The sequence below is a fragment of the Fukomys damarensis genome, unplaced genomic scaffold, assembly GCF_012274545.1.
Source record: "Fukomys damarensis isolate Sample0158 unplaced genomic scaffold, DMR_v1.0_HiC HiC_scaffold_16, whole genome shotgun sequence".
Taxonomy (NCBI): domain Eukaryota; kingdom Metazoa; phylum Chordata; class Mammalia; order Rodentia; family Bathyergidae; genus Fukomys; species Fukomys damarensis.
In genome coordinates this window covers 122,077,040-122,094,778 of record NW_022900928.1, presented here as the reverse complement: position 1 = coordinate 122,094,778, position 17,739 = coordinate 122,077,040, and the positions used below count along the sequence as shown (strand labels likewise).

Below are 17,739 nucleotides of genomic sequence, written 5' to 3'. Positions count from 1 at the left end.
TGAGCCACTACTTCTGAAGTGTTCCGCAGTGGTGAGAACACAGAAAACAGCACGGCCTGTCTATACCATGAAAAGTGCTCTACTGTCCCTCTGCCACTTGATCTTCACACGATCCTGTGAAATGCGTTCTATTATCAGCTCCCCAAAGCACAATAATTAATTACATTAGTATTGAACTTTATCACAGGTGGCTTTTCCCCACACTCATTCCACTTGATCCTGATAGCAGGAGCCGGGGCTCAGAGAGGGCAGTGACTGGCCGCACAGACAGTGACAGAGTTAGAACTGGAAGCCACATCTCCAAGTCTGGTGTGTTGTTTCCCAGGTAAGATGTGAGTATGACATCTGGTTGCATGTTTTTTCTTAATTTTTTTTTTTTTTTTAATTTTAAGACAGGGTCTTGCTAAATTGCCCAGGCTGGCCTCAAACTTGTGATCCTCCTGCCTCAGCTTCTCAAGTAGCTGGGATTACAGGCATGTGCCACCACACCCAGCTTCTCTTGAGATTTGTCATTGACTGAATCTCAGATTTTAATCAAAATGTGTTAAAAATTAATGAATTAATATATTCTGCAGTTAAATTTTGGGCATTTGGCTCAAATAAATACGTTATATAGAGCTGTGTATTCAAAAATAACATAAGTAGCTAAATACAGAATCTGCCAAAAAAAGGTATACACACGCAGTTTGCCGTACTAATAAATGCCTGGAAGCTAATGGCCACCATTTGTCATTGTAGAGGTCAAAAGTATTGCATTAGTCTCATGATGTCTCAATGAATTTAGTATTAAAATATGTATATGTTTTTTGATGTATACTTTTTTTGGCAGACTGCATATTTATCATTAAAAATCAAACAGAAAAGGAATTCACAATGCAAACCTTATGAAAACCAGTGTGTCATGTGACCCAAAAGACTATTTTAAGGAGGAATGAGTGGTTCAGACAGTAGGAAGTGGGGAGACAGGTCTTCCTCAAAGGGGAAGGGGATTAAGAAATGGAGGGGAGGGAGAGGAGGGAAAAGGGATGAAGATGGGGATCAAGATGCGTTATTCCCATGTACCGACTCCCCACGAGGCCTGCAAACACTGGATACTGCAGGCGGGACTGATTGTAAAAAGGAGAGTTTAGACAGCGGCTGTTGTCATCACCGCCATTGTTACTTTTCCACCCCTCTAGCCTGCTGCCCCTCAGTGCTTTCTCCCCAGAGTAACAGCACTCTTGCAGATCTCTCTGGTACTAGAGAGCAACCCTTGGAGCCTGGGTGGTGCTCAATCCACCACGTCTGGCGGGACAGTGGGGACCACAGAGCCCAGCAGCCGGCGTTATGAGGATTCTGATGGTGCTGAGAGCTCCAACCCTCTTTAATCCTAGCAGGGCACAGAAGTAAGTCACTGTCATGACTTACATTGTCATGACTGTATCGGGTCAGATATAATCCTTGTAAGAGTCCCTGTCCATTAGAGAATGGAGGTCACTCCAGGGGGCCAGCTAGAACCCTAAGAGGGAGAAGAGAGGCCCCGCACTGGTCCTGACCTCGTCCCATCACCCCAGGCTCAGGCCCATCTCTGCCAAGCACAGAATACGGGGCTCCTTGATTCTTGGGCAAAACAATACCACCATTTACCTATAAGACTGATGGATTTAGAGATACGTACAACTTCCAACAGCTAAAAGGCAAAATAAATGCAATTAAGCACACAATTAAAGCAGTATGTCTCAAAAGAAGAAAACAACCAGGAAAAAAGAAAGAAAGTAAAAAAAAAAAAAAACCCTCATTGAAGTAGTAACACAGCTTTAAAAAGTTGTGTTACGATCAGCATCTAAGCAGATAGTAAGTGAAATTCTCTTGCCACTGGTTGCTAATCTCCCCTCATTTAGACAGTTCTGAAACAATTTGGGGCCATCACTGCTGACAGCTGAGCCCGAAGCAGGACAGAGGCATCCTTGGAGGGTAATTTGGGGCACAGATTCTTTTCTGCCCCCGGCCCTGGGGAGTCTGGCAGGGGGATTTGGAGGAATGATCTGTGCCCTGCAGGATCACTCTCGAGGCTCATAAACCCTTTGTGTCTGCTGTGAACAGAGTGAGAGCACAGATTCCGCTCTCTCAGCAGCAGCTCAGGGTAAAGAGGCTCCCTGGGGGAAGGTGGGGACCCATGTCAGTCACCTGGGCATCCCCAGTTGTTCTGGTGTGGTGATTAATGGTGCCCACTTTCCGTCCCAGCACGGCCTGGTACTAGTGCTAAGTTACGTGGTCACTTTCTTCGTGAGGATCAAGAGGCTTCACCTCCCCGTAGCCCTTACCTCACCGTGAGCTGCAAGGTCCCTCCGAGCGGCTTTAAGAGGAACCTCTGAGTTGTACCTCTTCTCTCAGCTTCGCTGTACGGAGCAGTGCATGCAGAAGAGGAAGGCCACTGCCTTACCTGGTACCTGTCCATGGTGGAGATCAGCAGCGTGCAGGAAATGGCGGTCGCTGCCATGGCGTGGGTGGACGGCATTCCGAACTCAGCCATTACTCTCTTTTCCAGTTTCACAACGGGAGGGGAGGAGGGGCGGGGCCACTTCAAAATGTCTTTGGCCACCTGACCGACATACATCACCAGCTGCAAAAAACAAAGGAAAATAAGTGAATTTCAAAATATTGCTCATTTACTTTGGGGTTTCCCAGTTTGTTAGTCGAAGACTTCTTTCTTCCTGACTAGCTACTTATTGGGAAAGTCTTGTAGGGTAGTGCGTTAGTCCGTAAAGAGAGAGCAGGTCAGCGGGGTGTGGTGAAGCATGCCTGTAATCCAGCACTGTGGGAGGCTGAGACAGGAGGATGGAAAGTTCAAGCCCAGCCTGGGCAACTTTGTGATCTACTGAGACCCAGTCTCAAAAAAAAAAAAAATTTTTTTTTAAATTGCTGGAGATGTAAGTCAGTGTGAAGGTTCAGTCTGGGTTCAATCTACAGTAGTGGAAAGAAAAAAGGAATGAAAGAATGAAAGAAACAAAGGGAGGGAGGAGAAAAGGAAGGGAAAGGAAAAGAAAGAAAGAAAAAGGCAGCAAGCTTTCTGGATTCCACAGAACACCTGAGCAACCAGAATAGGACAGTAATGCATATGTGGTTTATTATAATCATGTACTTGACAAACACTCACTTAGCTCGGATCCTTGTCAAGTACTGTTCTAAGGACTGCATGGGCATGGACCCACCTAATCCACTATTACCTGTAGAGAGAGTATGGAGCCCTTTTCCAGGCATAAAACCATCACACGCTGGTCCACAGACACCCAGTGGGAGGCACCCAGGGGAGGGAAGTGGGATGAACCTAGGCAGCTGGGCTTCGGTGCCTTTAAATCACCTGGTGCCCGCCTCTCCGGTGGTGATAGACTGCAGGTCCCGGACGGTGCTAGACTGTGAAGACTCCAACCAGGCAGCCCTGTCTTCTATTTCAAACCTCGGGGGTGACTGTTCTTATTGCAACAATTAGGTAAGTATTTTTTGAATGCCTCTGTGACTTCTGATGAAGGCAGCAAACTAGGCTGAATTTAACTTTGCTTGGAAAGCAAGCGTCCATAAAATACATTGCACGGGCACTTTCAAACCTCCAATACAGACAGTTTCATCGGGAGGCTGGCAAATAATTTTTCTACGAGGCCATTAGTGAGAAAACAAATTTCCACCTTTCTCTCCAACACCACCCCAGAGAGAAATCAAGATGTGACGTTCAGGCTCTCCAAAAATGAATGAGACTATTAACAGCGAACTTGAGTATTTTGTCAAAAAGCTTGCCAGGATCCTTTTCAGGACCTGTGGTGAAAGGGAGAAGAGCGACTTGTTTACCTGTGCAATTCAGCACCCTGCCATCGGGGGGCTCTTTCAGTTGTTTATTTTTTATTAGCGCTCATTAGTTACACAGGATGGGTTTCATTTCGGTGTATTTGTGTCCGCGCATAACACACTGTGGTCCTCTCCGTCCCGTCACTTCCTCTTGCCACCTCCGCCCCCCGAGTCCCCCAATCACAGGTGGTGCGCGTGCACGGGGAGGATGTGAGCGCGCGCGCCTCGCCAGGCGCCCTTGCACGGGGCACTTTGTTGTAGCTTTAATAACCCTTCTCATCTTGCCATGCTGTATTGATCTCGCCGGGGCTTTATTTAGCTTGTGATGGATGGAGTTACCTTGATTTGGAACAAAACCCACGCTATGCAGGACTACTTCCAAATCATTTGGATTAGTCAGCCAGATTGCCTTAGGAATTCCCACATCCTGGTGCTTCCTTTCAACTCTCCTAGTTAATTCCAGCACACGCGGGCGGGATCCCCCTGGGCTGTGCTGCCAGGGTTTTTGTGTCCTGTCGCCTCTTTGGCCTGGGCTAAAAACCAGCCGCCACTGCCTGTGCGCAGCAGGCCAAATCCACAGGCTGTAAAGCCGCGCTGACAATGACTGGGATGTCATCGCTGCGGTTTAGCCTCTTTACCACCCTCTTATTACCAGGGGCTGCTCTCCTGGAGACCAGCTCAGCTGGGTTTGCACCTCCCTCCTTTGAATGTGCAAAACCACATCCTGTACTATTATCTTGGGAGCTGAAAGACGCACAGATACCGCTGACTCCCTAGCATCTCTGCTTGAAAAATATTTCTTAGCTCTGCCCCTTCCTGCACCCCAACACGGACAAATTATACCAGACACAATGACGAATTCTAGTTCACTCAAAAGTGCATAAAACCTCAAAGACCTAAACTCTTAAGTGAAGACTGATAGCTCGAAATTTCATGAGTTTCTTTGACTTCATTTTGATTTCACCTGTGTTCGAAGGATGTTTTTGAGAGTCGGAATAATTGTTCATTTCACTTAAAAATATTGCCACAGTTACAGTGTTTCTGATTATTAAATTTCTAATAACAATTATTATACCAATAGTGCTCTTTAAGAGAAAACAGAGCTATATTTTTCAAGTCCTGAGGAAAAGCCCCTCTCCTAGAATGCTGAGTCCTGTCTCTGCCATAACCATTGAGGACAGGGTACATGGACTGTACCACCCTTTGTGTTTGGTTCCTGTGCTTGACAAGGAGGAACAGCCACAAAAACAGAGAGCATTTCATCATTAAAAAGAGAGAGAGAGAAAGAGAGAGAGAGAGAGAGAGAGAGAGAGAGAGAGAGAGAGAGAGAGGGGAAAGTTTTGGAAAAAATAGTCCACAGAATTCCATGGGTCTTGAATGTCCCCAAAGGCTCATATATCGAATGCTTGAGTGCCCATCCCTGGCACTAATAGGAAGTGGAACCATTAGGAAATGGGGCCCAGTAAAAGGAAGTTGGAGGGGCTCTTCCTTGGGGAGGATACTGGGACCCTAGCCCCTTCTTGCTCTCTTTGCTTCCCAGCCACCCTAAAATGAGTAGCTTCCTTTACCGTGTGCTCTCAACACAATGTACAGTGTCACCACAGGCTCGAAAGCAACAGGGCCAGTTGACCATGGCCTGAACCCTCTAGAACTGCGAGCCAAACTGAACTTTCCTCTTTTCAAGTTGACTTTCTGCAGTATTTTTGTACTGTAATGCAAGCTGACTAACATACTACTTAGGAGAATGTTTTCGTAGAGAAAGACTGTAGTTGAACATGGAGGGATGGGGACCCTGGGGCTGAGCATTAGGGTTGACGGCTTAACAAAGATTAGAAGCACCCACTTTGCAAGAACGGAGAAGGTGATAGCTCAAAGTGATGGTGGGAGCTGTGTATAGGAAGTTAAGACAAGGAGATAAGAATTGCTGGAGCTGAAACTGAGTCGCACCACCACACATCTAGTAGGATGCTGAAGATGAGTTAATCTGACCACATTAGGTGGCAGAGAGGGTATGGAGCCCCTGGCTGTCTTGTACAGTCCTGGAGGAAGCACAAAACTGAAACGACTCTGAGAAACAGCTCAGCACTTTCTTTAAAAGTGAAGCACACTTTTATCGTAGGATCCAGCCACTCCATTCCCTGTGGCGTGTATTTACAGGGAATGAAAGCATGCGTCACACAAAGGCTCAGACATGAACATTCATAACATCCTTTCTGTAATTGTCTCGAGCTGGAAATGGGCCAGTGGGTGAGCAGATGAACAGACTGTGGTATAATCACACATTTGAATACTACTCAGGAACAAAAAAGAAGGAACTATTGTATAGGTTTATAGCGTAAATGAATCTCAAAATAATTGTGTTAAGTATAGAAGCCAGATTTAAACAAAAGACAAACAGCCCAGATCAAATGATTCTATTTATATAAAAACCTTGAAAATGCAAATTACTCTATAGTGACAGAAAGCAAACCAGTGGTTGCTAGGGAGGGGAGAGGAAATCGTAGATGAGCTTGAGAACACAGGACTGATATCATCTTGATCATGGTAATGCTTTCAGGATCGATGCACAAGTCAAAATAGGCCAAACTGTGCCAAGCCTCATGAATTCACTACAAGTTATAGAATTATGTATTAGAAGAGGGTTAATTGTGTAATATGTAAATCAGACCTCAATAAAGTTGTTAAATATGCACAATTTATTATATCTCAATCATATTTCAAAGAATTGCTCAAAGGTTTCCTGAAATTTCACCAGGCACAATGGCACACACTTATAATCTCTGCATTGAGGGAGGCTGGGGCAGGAGGATCAAAAGATGGAGTTTTAGTTCCACCTGGACAATTTAGTGAGATCCTGTATCCAGATTAAAAAATGTCTGGGGATGTAGCTTGGTGTGAAGGTGCTGGGTTTGATTCTCATATTACAAAAAGAAAGGAAGAGAGGGAGGGAAGGAGGAAAAGAGGAAGAAAAAAGTTTCTGTGAAACTTGAGCAACAAGGGACAGATATCTGGACTGGGCTTGGTGAGGCGTCACCACGCTGGGAGACAGGACCTTCTGCCTGCTTAGAGATCTGAGCAGAGGCACAGTCCCACCTGGTCTGCAGGTCCAATAGGTCCCTTCAGTGCCGAGGGAGCTGTTGGGACAAGGACCTCAGGACTGGCTGGAAGGAGATCTGCTAAAAAAATGATGCAAAATTGCAGGTGAGAAATACAGGTGTGACTCAGCTCAGCAGAAGTAGAGTCCAAGAGAGACTTGAAAAATGGTTTCCTTTTTGCCTTTTTTTTTTTAATGAAAGAATGTCGAACAGGCTTATGAGTAAAGAGCGAAGACAGTGAGGGAGAAATTACATGAATAAAAGAGGGAACAGAAACTGAGAGACCATGGCCCCAGTGGTGATGAGGTGTGTGGAGTGCTTTTAGGCAAGAAAGAGCTGAGCTTCTGGTCACCTGGGACCTCTGTGATTTCAGGCTCCACTGACATGAAGAGGAGGGGAGACCAGGAATGCCACTGGCCTTCCGATTCACAGGACAGCACTACTCTATGGCAACTGCTATTTCTGTGACCCGCTTGGGAATCCTCTGAATTGACAGCCTCTATTTTCACTTTAAAAAAAAGAAAAAAATGTGAGATAATGGAAAGATGGAAATAAAGTGTTTATAGATGGGGAGGGGAGGAGCGGGTGAAGGGAGGGCAGGGACAAGGGGAAAAAATGAGAACCAAGACTTGTCATGTAGAGGTACAAGATCCCAACAATGAATGTAACTGTACTGTATCCCTAAAATGTACCAATAAACTCAATTAAAGCTAAAAAAAAAGTCTGAATTTTCTAAAAATCATTCACCATTTGGGGCAATCGGGTCATCGATGCAAATACCGCCTGGGACATCACCACAACAAATTATGCCCTCCCTCCTGTGGCTGGCACACACATGGTGATGGCAACAGACAAGTAGGGTAGAGTGTCTCTGCCCCATGAAATACACCAGGGTAGACATGTCCCAGCAATTACCTACTGTAGAAGTTACTTTTATGATAAAACATGTTATTTATGGGTGTTGGGTGCGGGTCCCCACATCTATAATCCCAGCACTTTCAGAGGCTGAAATGGGAAAATCACAAGTTTGAGCTTACCCTGGGAATCTTAGTGATTTAGGGAAACCCTGTCTCAAATTTTTAAAAATAATTGAAGAGGGCTGGGGATGTAGCTCAGAGGAAATACCCTGAAATGAGAACCAAGACCTGTCATGTGAAGGTACAGGATCCCAGTAATGAATGCAACAGTATTGTAGACCTAGATTGTACCAATAAACTCAATAAAAAAAAAAGAAAAACCCTGGATTCAATCCCTACTAACTCAAAAAAAAATTGGATAGATAGATAAATAGCATATATTATCTACAAATTTTATTTCAGGAATGTAAAAGGAGTATTATAACATATTTAGAACATAAGTGAAGGGTTTGCTATGCTAAGTTTGGAAATCCAGACACAAAAAAGCCACATACTATATGATTGCCTTATGCAAATGTTGAGAATAGGCAACTCCACAGAGATGGAAAGTAGGTGAATGCTTGGCTGGGGCCTGGAGGCTACAGGTCTGAAACCAAGGGGTCATTAGGGCCACACTTACCATGGAGGCCCTGGGGCAGACTCCTTCCTTTGCCTCTTCCATCTTTTGGTGACTCTAGGAACTCCTTGATGTGTGGTCACACTGCTTCAGTCTCTGCCTCTATGGACATAACGCTACCTCCTCTTCTGTCTTGATTTTCTCTCTTCCCCTTTCTTATGAAAATGGTTGTCACTGGATTTGCCTACCTGGATAACCCAGGATGATCTCATTCAAGATCCTTAATTACATCTGCAGGAATGCTTTTTTTTTTTGGCGATGTTGCTTCTAGGGATTAGGATGTGAGCATATCTTTCTGAAGGCCACCATTCAACTCGCTATATTTTGTAAATATTTAGTGAGTGATCTACTCTGGATCAGGCATGGTGCTGCTTTGAGAAGCACTATGAAGAACAAGATAGACAACATTTTGGTTCTCACACACAGATGCACTGAAACATTAGCAGAAAGAACATTAGGTTCTTTGCGTTTTGTTGGTTCAATAAAAGGGCATTATCATGCTTTATAAAAAGAGAGCACTGGGTCTGACAGAACTGAAAAAGAATTTGGTCTAAGATATTAAAAACATTACTATAAATGTCAAACATTGTATGTTACTAGGAAATTTCACATTAAAATAAGATACTGCTACACACTTACTAGACTGGCCAAAATCCAAAACACTGACAATACCCAAAGACAGGGAGGAAATCCTTATTCCTTTCTGATTGAAAGCAAAATAGTCACTTTGGAAGCCAACTTGGCAGTTTCTTACAAAAGCAAGTATACGCTTACCATGCAATACAGAAATTCACCTTCTTGGTATTTACCCTAATGAGTTGAAAATTTAGTCCACCCCAAGCAAAAAACCTGCACATAGATGTGTATAGAAACTTCAGTCAACATTGCCACAATTTGGAAGCAGCCACGATGTTCTTCGGAAGGTGAATGGATATAATGGATATATAAATGGAAAATTATTCAACACTAATAAGAAATGAGCTATCAAGCCATGAAAAGCATGAAGGAAACTTCAGTACATGGTACTAAGTGGAAGAAGCCAATTTGAAAAGGCTATGTGCTGTGTGATTCCAGCAAGAGAATATTCCAGAAAAGGCAAACTGTGGAGACAGGACAAAGATCAGTGGTTGTTGGTGATTAGAAGGAGAGATGGGCCAAGTACAGAAGATTTTTATGGCAATGAAACCATTCTCGGTGATACTATAATGATAGAGGCATGGAATTATACATTTGTCTAAACCCAGGGTATGTTTAACACCAAGGGTGAACTTTGGCCAACAATGATATGTCAAGGTACTGTCATCACTTGTAACAAATGTATCATTCTGGTGTGGGATGTTGATAGAAGGGAAGCTTGTGCAGAAGGTAGGCAGAGGGTACAGGGAGACGCACTTTATTCTCAATTTTGTTGTGAACTTAAAAGTGCCCTAGAAAATAAAGTCTCTTTAAAATTTTCCAAGACAGAAGAGAACTATAGTATTTCCCCATTTAATTCCCAGGTAAAGTGTATAATGATTAACTTGGTTGGGCTTGCCCTCCCGAAGGACTTTGCCCTGCATTGTTGAAGGGCCCTCCTACCTAAAGGGACCCAATTAAGTCCAATCATCCATCATGCTCCGGGCTGAGGCCCCAAAGGCTTGACCATAAAAGCAAAAATCCATGAGGATGCAACACAGGAAGGCACTCTAGATCATTAATGCCCTCAGCAAACAGGCTGGGTCACCCTGCACAATGCTGAGAGATGGCACAGGGTTGATTTTTGTGAAGAGGGATTAGTCAATTTTCTTGCTTTTATTCTTATTGCAGGGTAAATGAAATATATAGGTGGGTAGAAAATCCAGTTTTCTTGATAGTCTACTGCTGATGGGAGGCAGAAGAAAGGCTTCCTAGTGAACCAATTCTGTTGGTATGAAATGCATCTTATATGATAGAATAGCCTCCAACTTAGCACTGTGCTGGATGGCTGGTCTCACATGGAGTTGATTATGTCCAAAAAGGAACTAGTTATATTAATATTATTATTTTTAACTGTTGGTGACCAGAGAACAGATTTAGAGAGATTTAACCTAAAGACTATAACTTCTCTTCTTGGTTCATACTCATAGATGACTTGATTTGAATAATGAAGCATACCCAAGCATTCCACTCTTAAGTATATACTCAGGAGAAGAAAAACTAATGTCCTCACAGAAAATTAACCCTGAATGTTCTCAAAACAGCCAAAACCTTTCATCAACCTGATATCCACCAACTGATAAATGGAGAAACGAAATGTAGCATAGCCTGAAAATTGCATTTTATGTGGCCATAAAAAGAAACGAAGCATTGGTAGGTACTGCAGGTGAACCCTGAAAATCATATACTAAGTGAGAGAAATCAGATGCCCAAGAGCACAGCTGGTAGGATTCCACTCACACAAAATATTCAGAAGAGGCAAATCCATAGGAAAAGAAATGTTAGTTATTGCACAGAGCTGGGAAAGAGGAATGAGGGATAACCAATAATGAGTGCGGTGTGTTTTTATAGGGTTGATAAAAATGTTCCAGAACTAGACTTTGGTGATGATTGCACAGTCTTATGGATTTACTAAATTATATGCTTTGAAAGGGTGATGCTCATTCTATGTGAATTGCAGTCCAATAACAAAAGGAAGAAAAACCATTCATAACCTAGATACATTGAGTCCTCAAAAGTTCTTATTTCAAAATGTTACTGACAATGCCTGCAGATAATGATTTCAGAAGAACTAAGCAACTGGGACTATTGCTATTAATTTCTTTTGCCTGAACCCCGGCTCCACAGGGTACTGAGGATGCACACAGTCCCCAGAGACCAGCTGGAAAGCTACCTATTCAGCCATGAGTGTGGGAGTCACTGTGAAAGCAATTTGAGCTGAACAGGCTTTACAATGAGTGATTTTACAAAGGAGAGACTTAAACAGTAGCCCATGTAGTGCAGTAGCCCACATTCTTGTTTACTCTGTGTTCCATCTTTTTTTTCCTCCCTAGAATATGCAATGCTCTGTGGCTTCCTCTTTGGCCTCAGGGAATGAATTAAAAGCACTTCTTTGTGATAGCCATTTAAGAACATTCTAGAGGCTATGGCTTACCATATGCTAGGAAAAGTTGTTTTCAAATGGTGAATGTCCACTCAGGCTTCTGGCATTATTTGTAATTTTACTTTTCATATTCAGAGCCCTTTGGCTGTATGGGCTTGTGTGTTTGTGAATCACTGAGAAAAACAATTGCAATTTCAAACTAATAAAACTTTACTCATGTCTGAAACCTGAGACAAAGAAGTAATAGAGCAAATGCTTTACATTACAGATCTTTATGTTACCTTACAGAAATCAGGTCTTTATATATATTTCTAAGTCTTATAAAAATAGGTAAAATAACTAAAGCACAAATGGCAAATGATAAAATAAAATGGAAATAATTAAAACTACATTTTCTTCTTCCATTTTAATCAAGTTCAGATTTGCTTCTGATTTATTTATTTTTTTAAACTAGGGAGTCCTAAGCTATATCACAGCCATTCATTATTATTACGTATTATTATTATTATTATTATTTTATTGTTTATTTGTTGAGGCGAAGTCTTGTTAAACATCTGGGCTGGCCTCCAATTTTCAGTCTTCCTGTGGAGTCTCCTGAGTAGATAGGATTATCAGCTTGCCTGAAAATGTTAAGATAAATAAGGTTTCAAGGTTGATAATTAATTCAAAGACAGGTATACATTGGAAAAGTCATTCCAAACCATCTGAATCTCTTTTTCATTACGGGGAAGGAGTTGGGTTAAATAATAACATTTGTGTAGGTTTTTTTTTTTAGAGTGTACTTTCTCAGATATTATTTTCATGTTCATTTTTTTCATGTTCCACCATCCTTAGTTTACAGATGAGGAAACTGACATACAAACAAGTTATCTCACCACCAACAACGTCACATACACAAAGGAGCTACACTTCAATTTACAAATCATGCTGTTTTTATGATTCCCACCTTCTAGCATCTGACAAACTTACTACTGCTTCTAAGTAGGAGATATATTACATGAGAACACACATGTATCCTTAAAGAACCCAAATTCTGCTTCTTAATCCATTAGATCCATCTGGAGCTCAATCAGTTGAGGCCTCTTGACTGCCCCTGGGGCTGAGAGATTAAGATGTCACATCTGGTTAGAAAATTGCCAAGTACTTTTCCCACCATCCTACCAATAAATGGGGCAGTGGCCCACATGGAGGCAAGAGTGTCTTTCGTTCTCAGACACATGGAGCATGTTCAAAACCTAAAATCTTGCACAGGCTTATCTCCTTCAGACACAACCAGCAGCAACCTGCAAACAGCTCTAAATATCCATGATAGGACATTGGTTAAGTAAATTACACAACTGTTAAAAATAAATTATGAGATATACTGTTGAGTGAAAGAAGCAAGAGTTTGGTAGAGGAAAATTGATCCTTTTTGCATTTAAAAAATGCATTTATAAGGAAGTGTGTAGCTACATAAGAAATTGGATGGTGAATTCTCTGGGATTTAGAATGCAGATCTGGGGTAACGAGGAGATCTAATTTGCATGACACACCTGTGTGCTGTTTGGGTTTTCCATTCAAATGACAGAAATTTGCCAGTCACCTTCTCCTAGTAGATGAGCATCACCTGTGGTCTTTGACAGGCACAGCCTAAAGGACTAGCTCTTTCATACAGTACTTTTAAGATTGGCTCCGTGGAATTTTAAATGGAAAATGCATGGATCTCCAGTGGGACCCTTCCTGTGGGTCTCCAACCAAGCTGTGTCTGGAGACGTCTCCTGCACCCCCAGAGCATTCAGGCCAGGTGTTTCACAAGGTACAGTTGTTCCCAGGCCACCTTTCAGATTCTGCCTCATCCATGGGCCACCCACCCAAGTTACTGTTTCTATAACACTGATCTTCAAATTGACTCTCTCTATTTCAGTGAAACATTTGTGAAATCATGATCTGGTTGTTAGTTATATTTTATAAAATGTATTCAGTACAAGATGTAAGTATGCCAACTAAAAAAAATTCATCTTGCAAACTAAGAACTTTTAGAATTGCAGTTGCACTTTTATAATCATGCAGTTACCTATAGTTACTCATCTTTACAAAATTGTGTCTGGTTTAAGTGATGATTCAAAAAAAAAATCTCTCAGCCACTACAATAAACATAGGTGAGAGTAAGTAGTAAATATGCAGCTATCTCAGTCTCTTAATTCCATTTTTTTGAAATCTAAAGTTCAATAGATTGAGGTTAAACTTTTAGATAAATTCTCTGAGATAAAACTCATGCCACTTGCTATCTGAAATTCAGGAAGAAAAATGATTTGAATAATCTGTAACTCTAGCAATCCAAACCTCTGCTTGTATTTGACCTAAACTATATTGTTTTCATTTTCAAGTTTAAAACCCACACAAGTGCAGACTGGTGCAACCACTATAGAAATCAATATGGAGATACCTCAAAGAGCTGGGACTAGAGGTTCCATTTAACCCAGCCATCCCTCTGCTGGATATCTTTCCAAAAGAATTCAAAGAGGGGCCGGGGATTTAGCTCAGTGATTTGGTGGCCTGCCTTGCAAGCGCAAAGATCTGAGTTCAATCCCCAGTACCAAAAAAAAAAAAAAAGAATTCAAAGAATCATATCACAGTGATATAGGCACACCTATGTTTATAGCAGCATAGTTTGTAATAGCTAAAACTTGGAAACAGTCCATTTGCCCATCAGTTGGAGCCTGGATAAAGAAGATGTGGTTTTTCTATAAAATGGAATACTACTCAGCCATAAAGAATGAGAAATTAGATTCATTCATAGGACAATGGATACATATTGAGGATATACTAAGTGACATAAATAAGTCACACATGTAAATACCAAATAGTTTCCCTGGTGTGAATAAACTATAATAGTACATAAGATCTTGATGATATAATTGACAATGTGAAATAGGAAGAAAGGGGCTAAAGGTGTAGGGAAAGTGGGAGGGGTAGGGGAAAGGTAATAAGGGAAAGAAAAAATATGAGAAAATGAAAAAATGGAAATAAAGTGTTTGTAAATGAGGAGGGGAGATGGGGGTGAAGGGAGGGCAGGGACAAGGGGAAAAAATGAGAAACAAGACCTGTCATGTAAAGGTGCAAGATCCCAATGATGAAAGTAACTGTGCTGTATCCCTAAAATGTACCAATAAACTCAATGAGGAAAAAAAAAAAAAACCATACAGCTCTCAGAGTGACTCCCTATACTGACAGAAGCCTCACCTTTTGCGTGGTGCCATTCAGCTCACTCCTATCATGATGGTGAATGTTGGATTCAAAGGGTTTGCCTGTCTTGGTTCCCAGGTTCTGGGCTGCTTCCACAGTGGACTTTGCAGCAGTCAGTGACTCTTTCCTTGACTTCATAAAGTGGACTAGATGTGCAAAAGTGATTCTCTCCATGGCAAGTTCAATGGCACTGTCCAGGTGGACAACAGGAGGTACAGTCAGGAAGACTCCTGACTGCATTTTTAGGAGCAAGAGCCCTCGGGTATCAAATAGAGGGATGCAACGCTGGACACACCCTACAGTCCACCGTGATCCTCATCATCTTCCACACAGCCAACACCCACTTGAAAAGTGAAACCAAAGGATCATCATCCCCACATTCTGTGTTGATGTCACTATGTTTGGAACCGGAGAGAACTATGAGAGTGACAATTCCTTCAAGACTGTCAGTGCTGGGCATGGTAGCACACACTTGTGATCCCAGCACCCTGGGAGGATGAGACAGGAGAGATGGTTTCAGCTGAAGCCCAGGATGGGCAATTCAGCAATCTAGGGAGACTCTGTCTCAAAAAAATAAGGAGGGGGTTGGGGATGCAGCTCAGTGAGAAGGCCTGGTGTTCAACCCCCAACCTTACAAAATTTTTTTGAAAAATGTCAGTAACGGCACCTGCACACCAAGTGGTGGGCCCTCCTGGCCAATGGCATCTACAGTAAATTCTGTAACTGAGGAATTTAAGACTGTGGTCTAAGCCATCACTGTCTCCTAGAAATTATGCTGAATGATTCCTCCTCCAGCAAGTTCAGGGTAATGTCAGCAGTCACTGTCCCTGAACCCCGGGCCCTGCCAAGGTTACTTATTCTGAGCTGAACAGGGAGTTCACTGACTTTAGCCTTCCAACTCTCCACCCCTAGAGTAGAAAGCTTGTGAAGAATTTGCTTGTCTTGGTTTTAATCTGCCATTGGGAGAAAGATGTCAAATACAATGATATCAAGAAGGGAAATAAAGTAAATGTCAAGGAGCCCCAGAAGGCACCCTGGACTGCATGCAGGAGCAGCTGGTTGCCTTCGTGACATCTACTGTCTCGCTTTTCTGGGGTGGGTATTGCTCTCAGTGAATACTTCACCAAGCTTATCTCCTAGTATGGCCATGAATCTGTAGCACCTGCATAGGGAATCTTATGGTTCTCAAGACCTCTAAGGAGTAAGAATCCTGGACCAGCACCCCAGCAAAGGCGTGAAAATGAGGAATTCTTGCCTCAGTCCTGGTGCCAATATGCTGAGGATATTCCATCCTCTCTGCATGAACTGAGGCTTCACTTGTCATGTACCAGTGGCACCATCATCAAACTTGATGCTGTATGCTATGGGGCCAAAGGTAGGGAAATGAAATCCACGGAGACATCATAATCATCATAATCACAGACATTAAATGAATAAAAACCCCTTATGGCCTGTAATTGGTATATTGCTCCAAAGCAATTATCATCAGAGGCTAGAGACCTTTGTTACTTTGCAAGGGAACTGTAACAATTGGCTCTTATGTCTTTCCTTGAGAGCAGACTTGTGTATTGAAGGTAAGTGAGCCGAAATAAATAAATTTATGCTTTTAACATTTAAAATAAAACATCAAGCAGTCATCATGTGCGTTCCCCATCCTTTTTACATTATTTCAGCCCTAATATGTTTAAAATATTTCATAATGTACTTAATCAAATTTATGATTCATCATAATTCAATATATAACTTTTGCTCTAACAGAAGGATTTTGTTTTATTTGTCAGTACTGGGAATTGAGCCCATTGAGTTACATCCTCAAACATTTTTAATTTTTAAAAAATTTTCAGACAGGCTCTTGCTAAGTCCCCTGGACAACTTGAATTGGGATCCTCTTGCCTCAGCCTCCCGGAGTGCTGGTATTACAGGTATAGGCCATCACACTCAGCTTAGCAGAAGGACTTCTGACTGTCCCTCAACTGTATTTAGTGACAATGCTCTTGCTTCTAATCCTTTTTTAATTTCTCAATCATGTTCCTAAGTGGATTATATAGTTTGAACAGAGATTCTCTTCACCAAGCCCTATGGTTTCGGTATTTCTCTTGGCCTCCCAAAGCAGAGCATTCCAGGAATGTGTCACAGCAAAGAGATGTCCTAGAAAGTAGCAACCTTACAGTGGGTACTTTTTCTTCAATTAGAAATAAACAAGTTATATACCAATTAATGAGATTAAAAACAAGGCATAGAATACAGCTTTTATTTTGTCCCATTCCTATTTTTAAATTTTTTAACCTAAAAAAAAAGTTTTGCAGTACTTGGGTCCTCCACACTGATCTGCCTACCTCCTAGCCCTTTTTGAAGCAGAGCCTCACTAAGTTGCCCAGGCTAGACTCAAACTCGCCATCCTCTTGCCTCAGCCTCCCAGTGTACTGGGATTATAGGATGAGCCATCAGGCCTGGTCTATTGCTGTTTATTTAAAGGCGGCAAAACATTACAATTCAAGAAGTGTCAGAAGACAGAACTCTGTTGACAATAAATGTCCTAGCAGTGGTGCTGTCTCCAGTACTAACCACTTCTAATGTGAACCTCCAAGATGAGCCATCCCTGGCCCTGGGTGCTGGGCTTCAGCAACACTGGGCTAGAGTTTCTTGGCATAACACATTAATGAGCTGCCAGACGAGGATGTAGCCCAGGCTGGGGATGTTGCTCAGCAGCACCATGCTTGCCTGGGAAGCACAAGGTCCTGAGTTCAATCCCTGGCATACAAAACATAGATCAATAAAATAAAAATAATGAGCTGCCACTGCCTTTATCGAAATCCTCACTTATTTTTGTTTAAATCAGCTCAGGAACCATGTAGATATTAAAAACCAACATTGCAAGCAACAGTCTATATATGGCACATATTGTCAAGCCACTATGGGCTGTGCTATAGCAATTCAAATGAAGCAGCATTTCTGCCTTCAGAGGACCCTTGGCTATCTTTGCACAACTCTAGAAAGTCACTCTTGTTT

General features: G+C 42.2%; 1 protein-coding gene across 2 annotated transcripts in view; it reads right to left on the bottom strand.

Moving 5' to 3' along the window:
* Sgpp2 (sphingosine-1-phosphate phosphatase 2) overlaps positions 1-17,739 on the bottom strand; it is a 69,891-nt gene that overhangs the window by 29,185 nt on the left and 22,967 nt on the right. For both annotated transcript variants that reach the window (XM_019205703.1, XM_019205702.1), the window contains one exon: positions 2,423-2,602. In XM_019205703.1, the coding sequence (XP_019061248.1) occupies positions 2,423-2,596 (174 nt within the window). In that variant the 5' untranslated portion in view covers positions 2,597-2,602. The remainder of the gene's footprint in view (positions 1-2,422; positions 2,603-17,739) is intronic.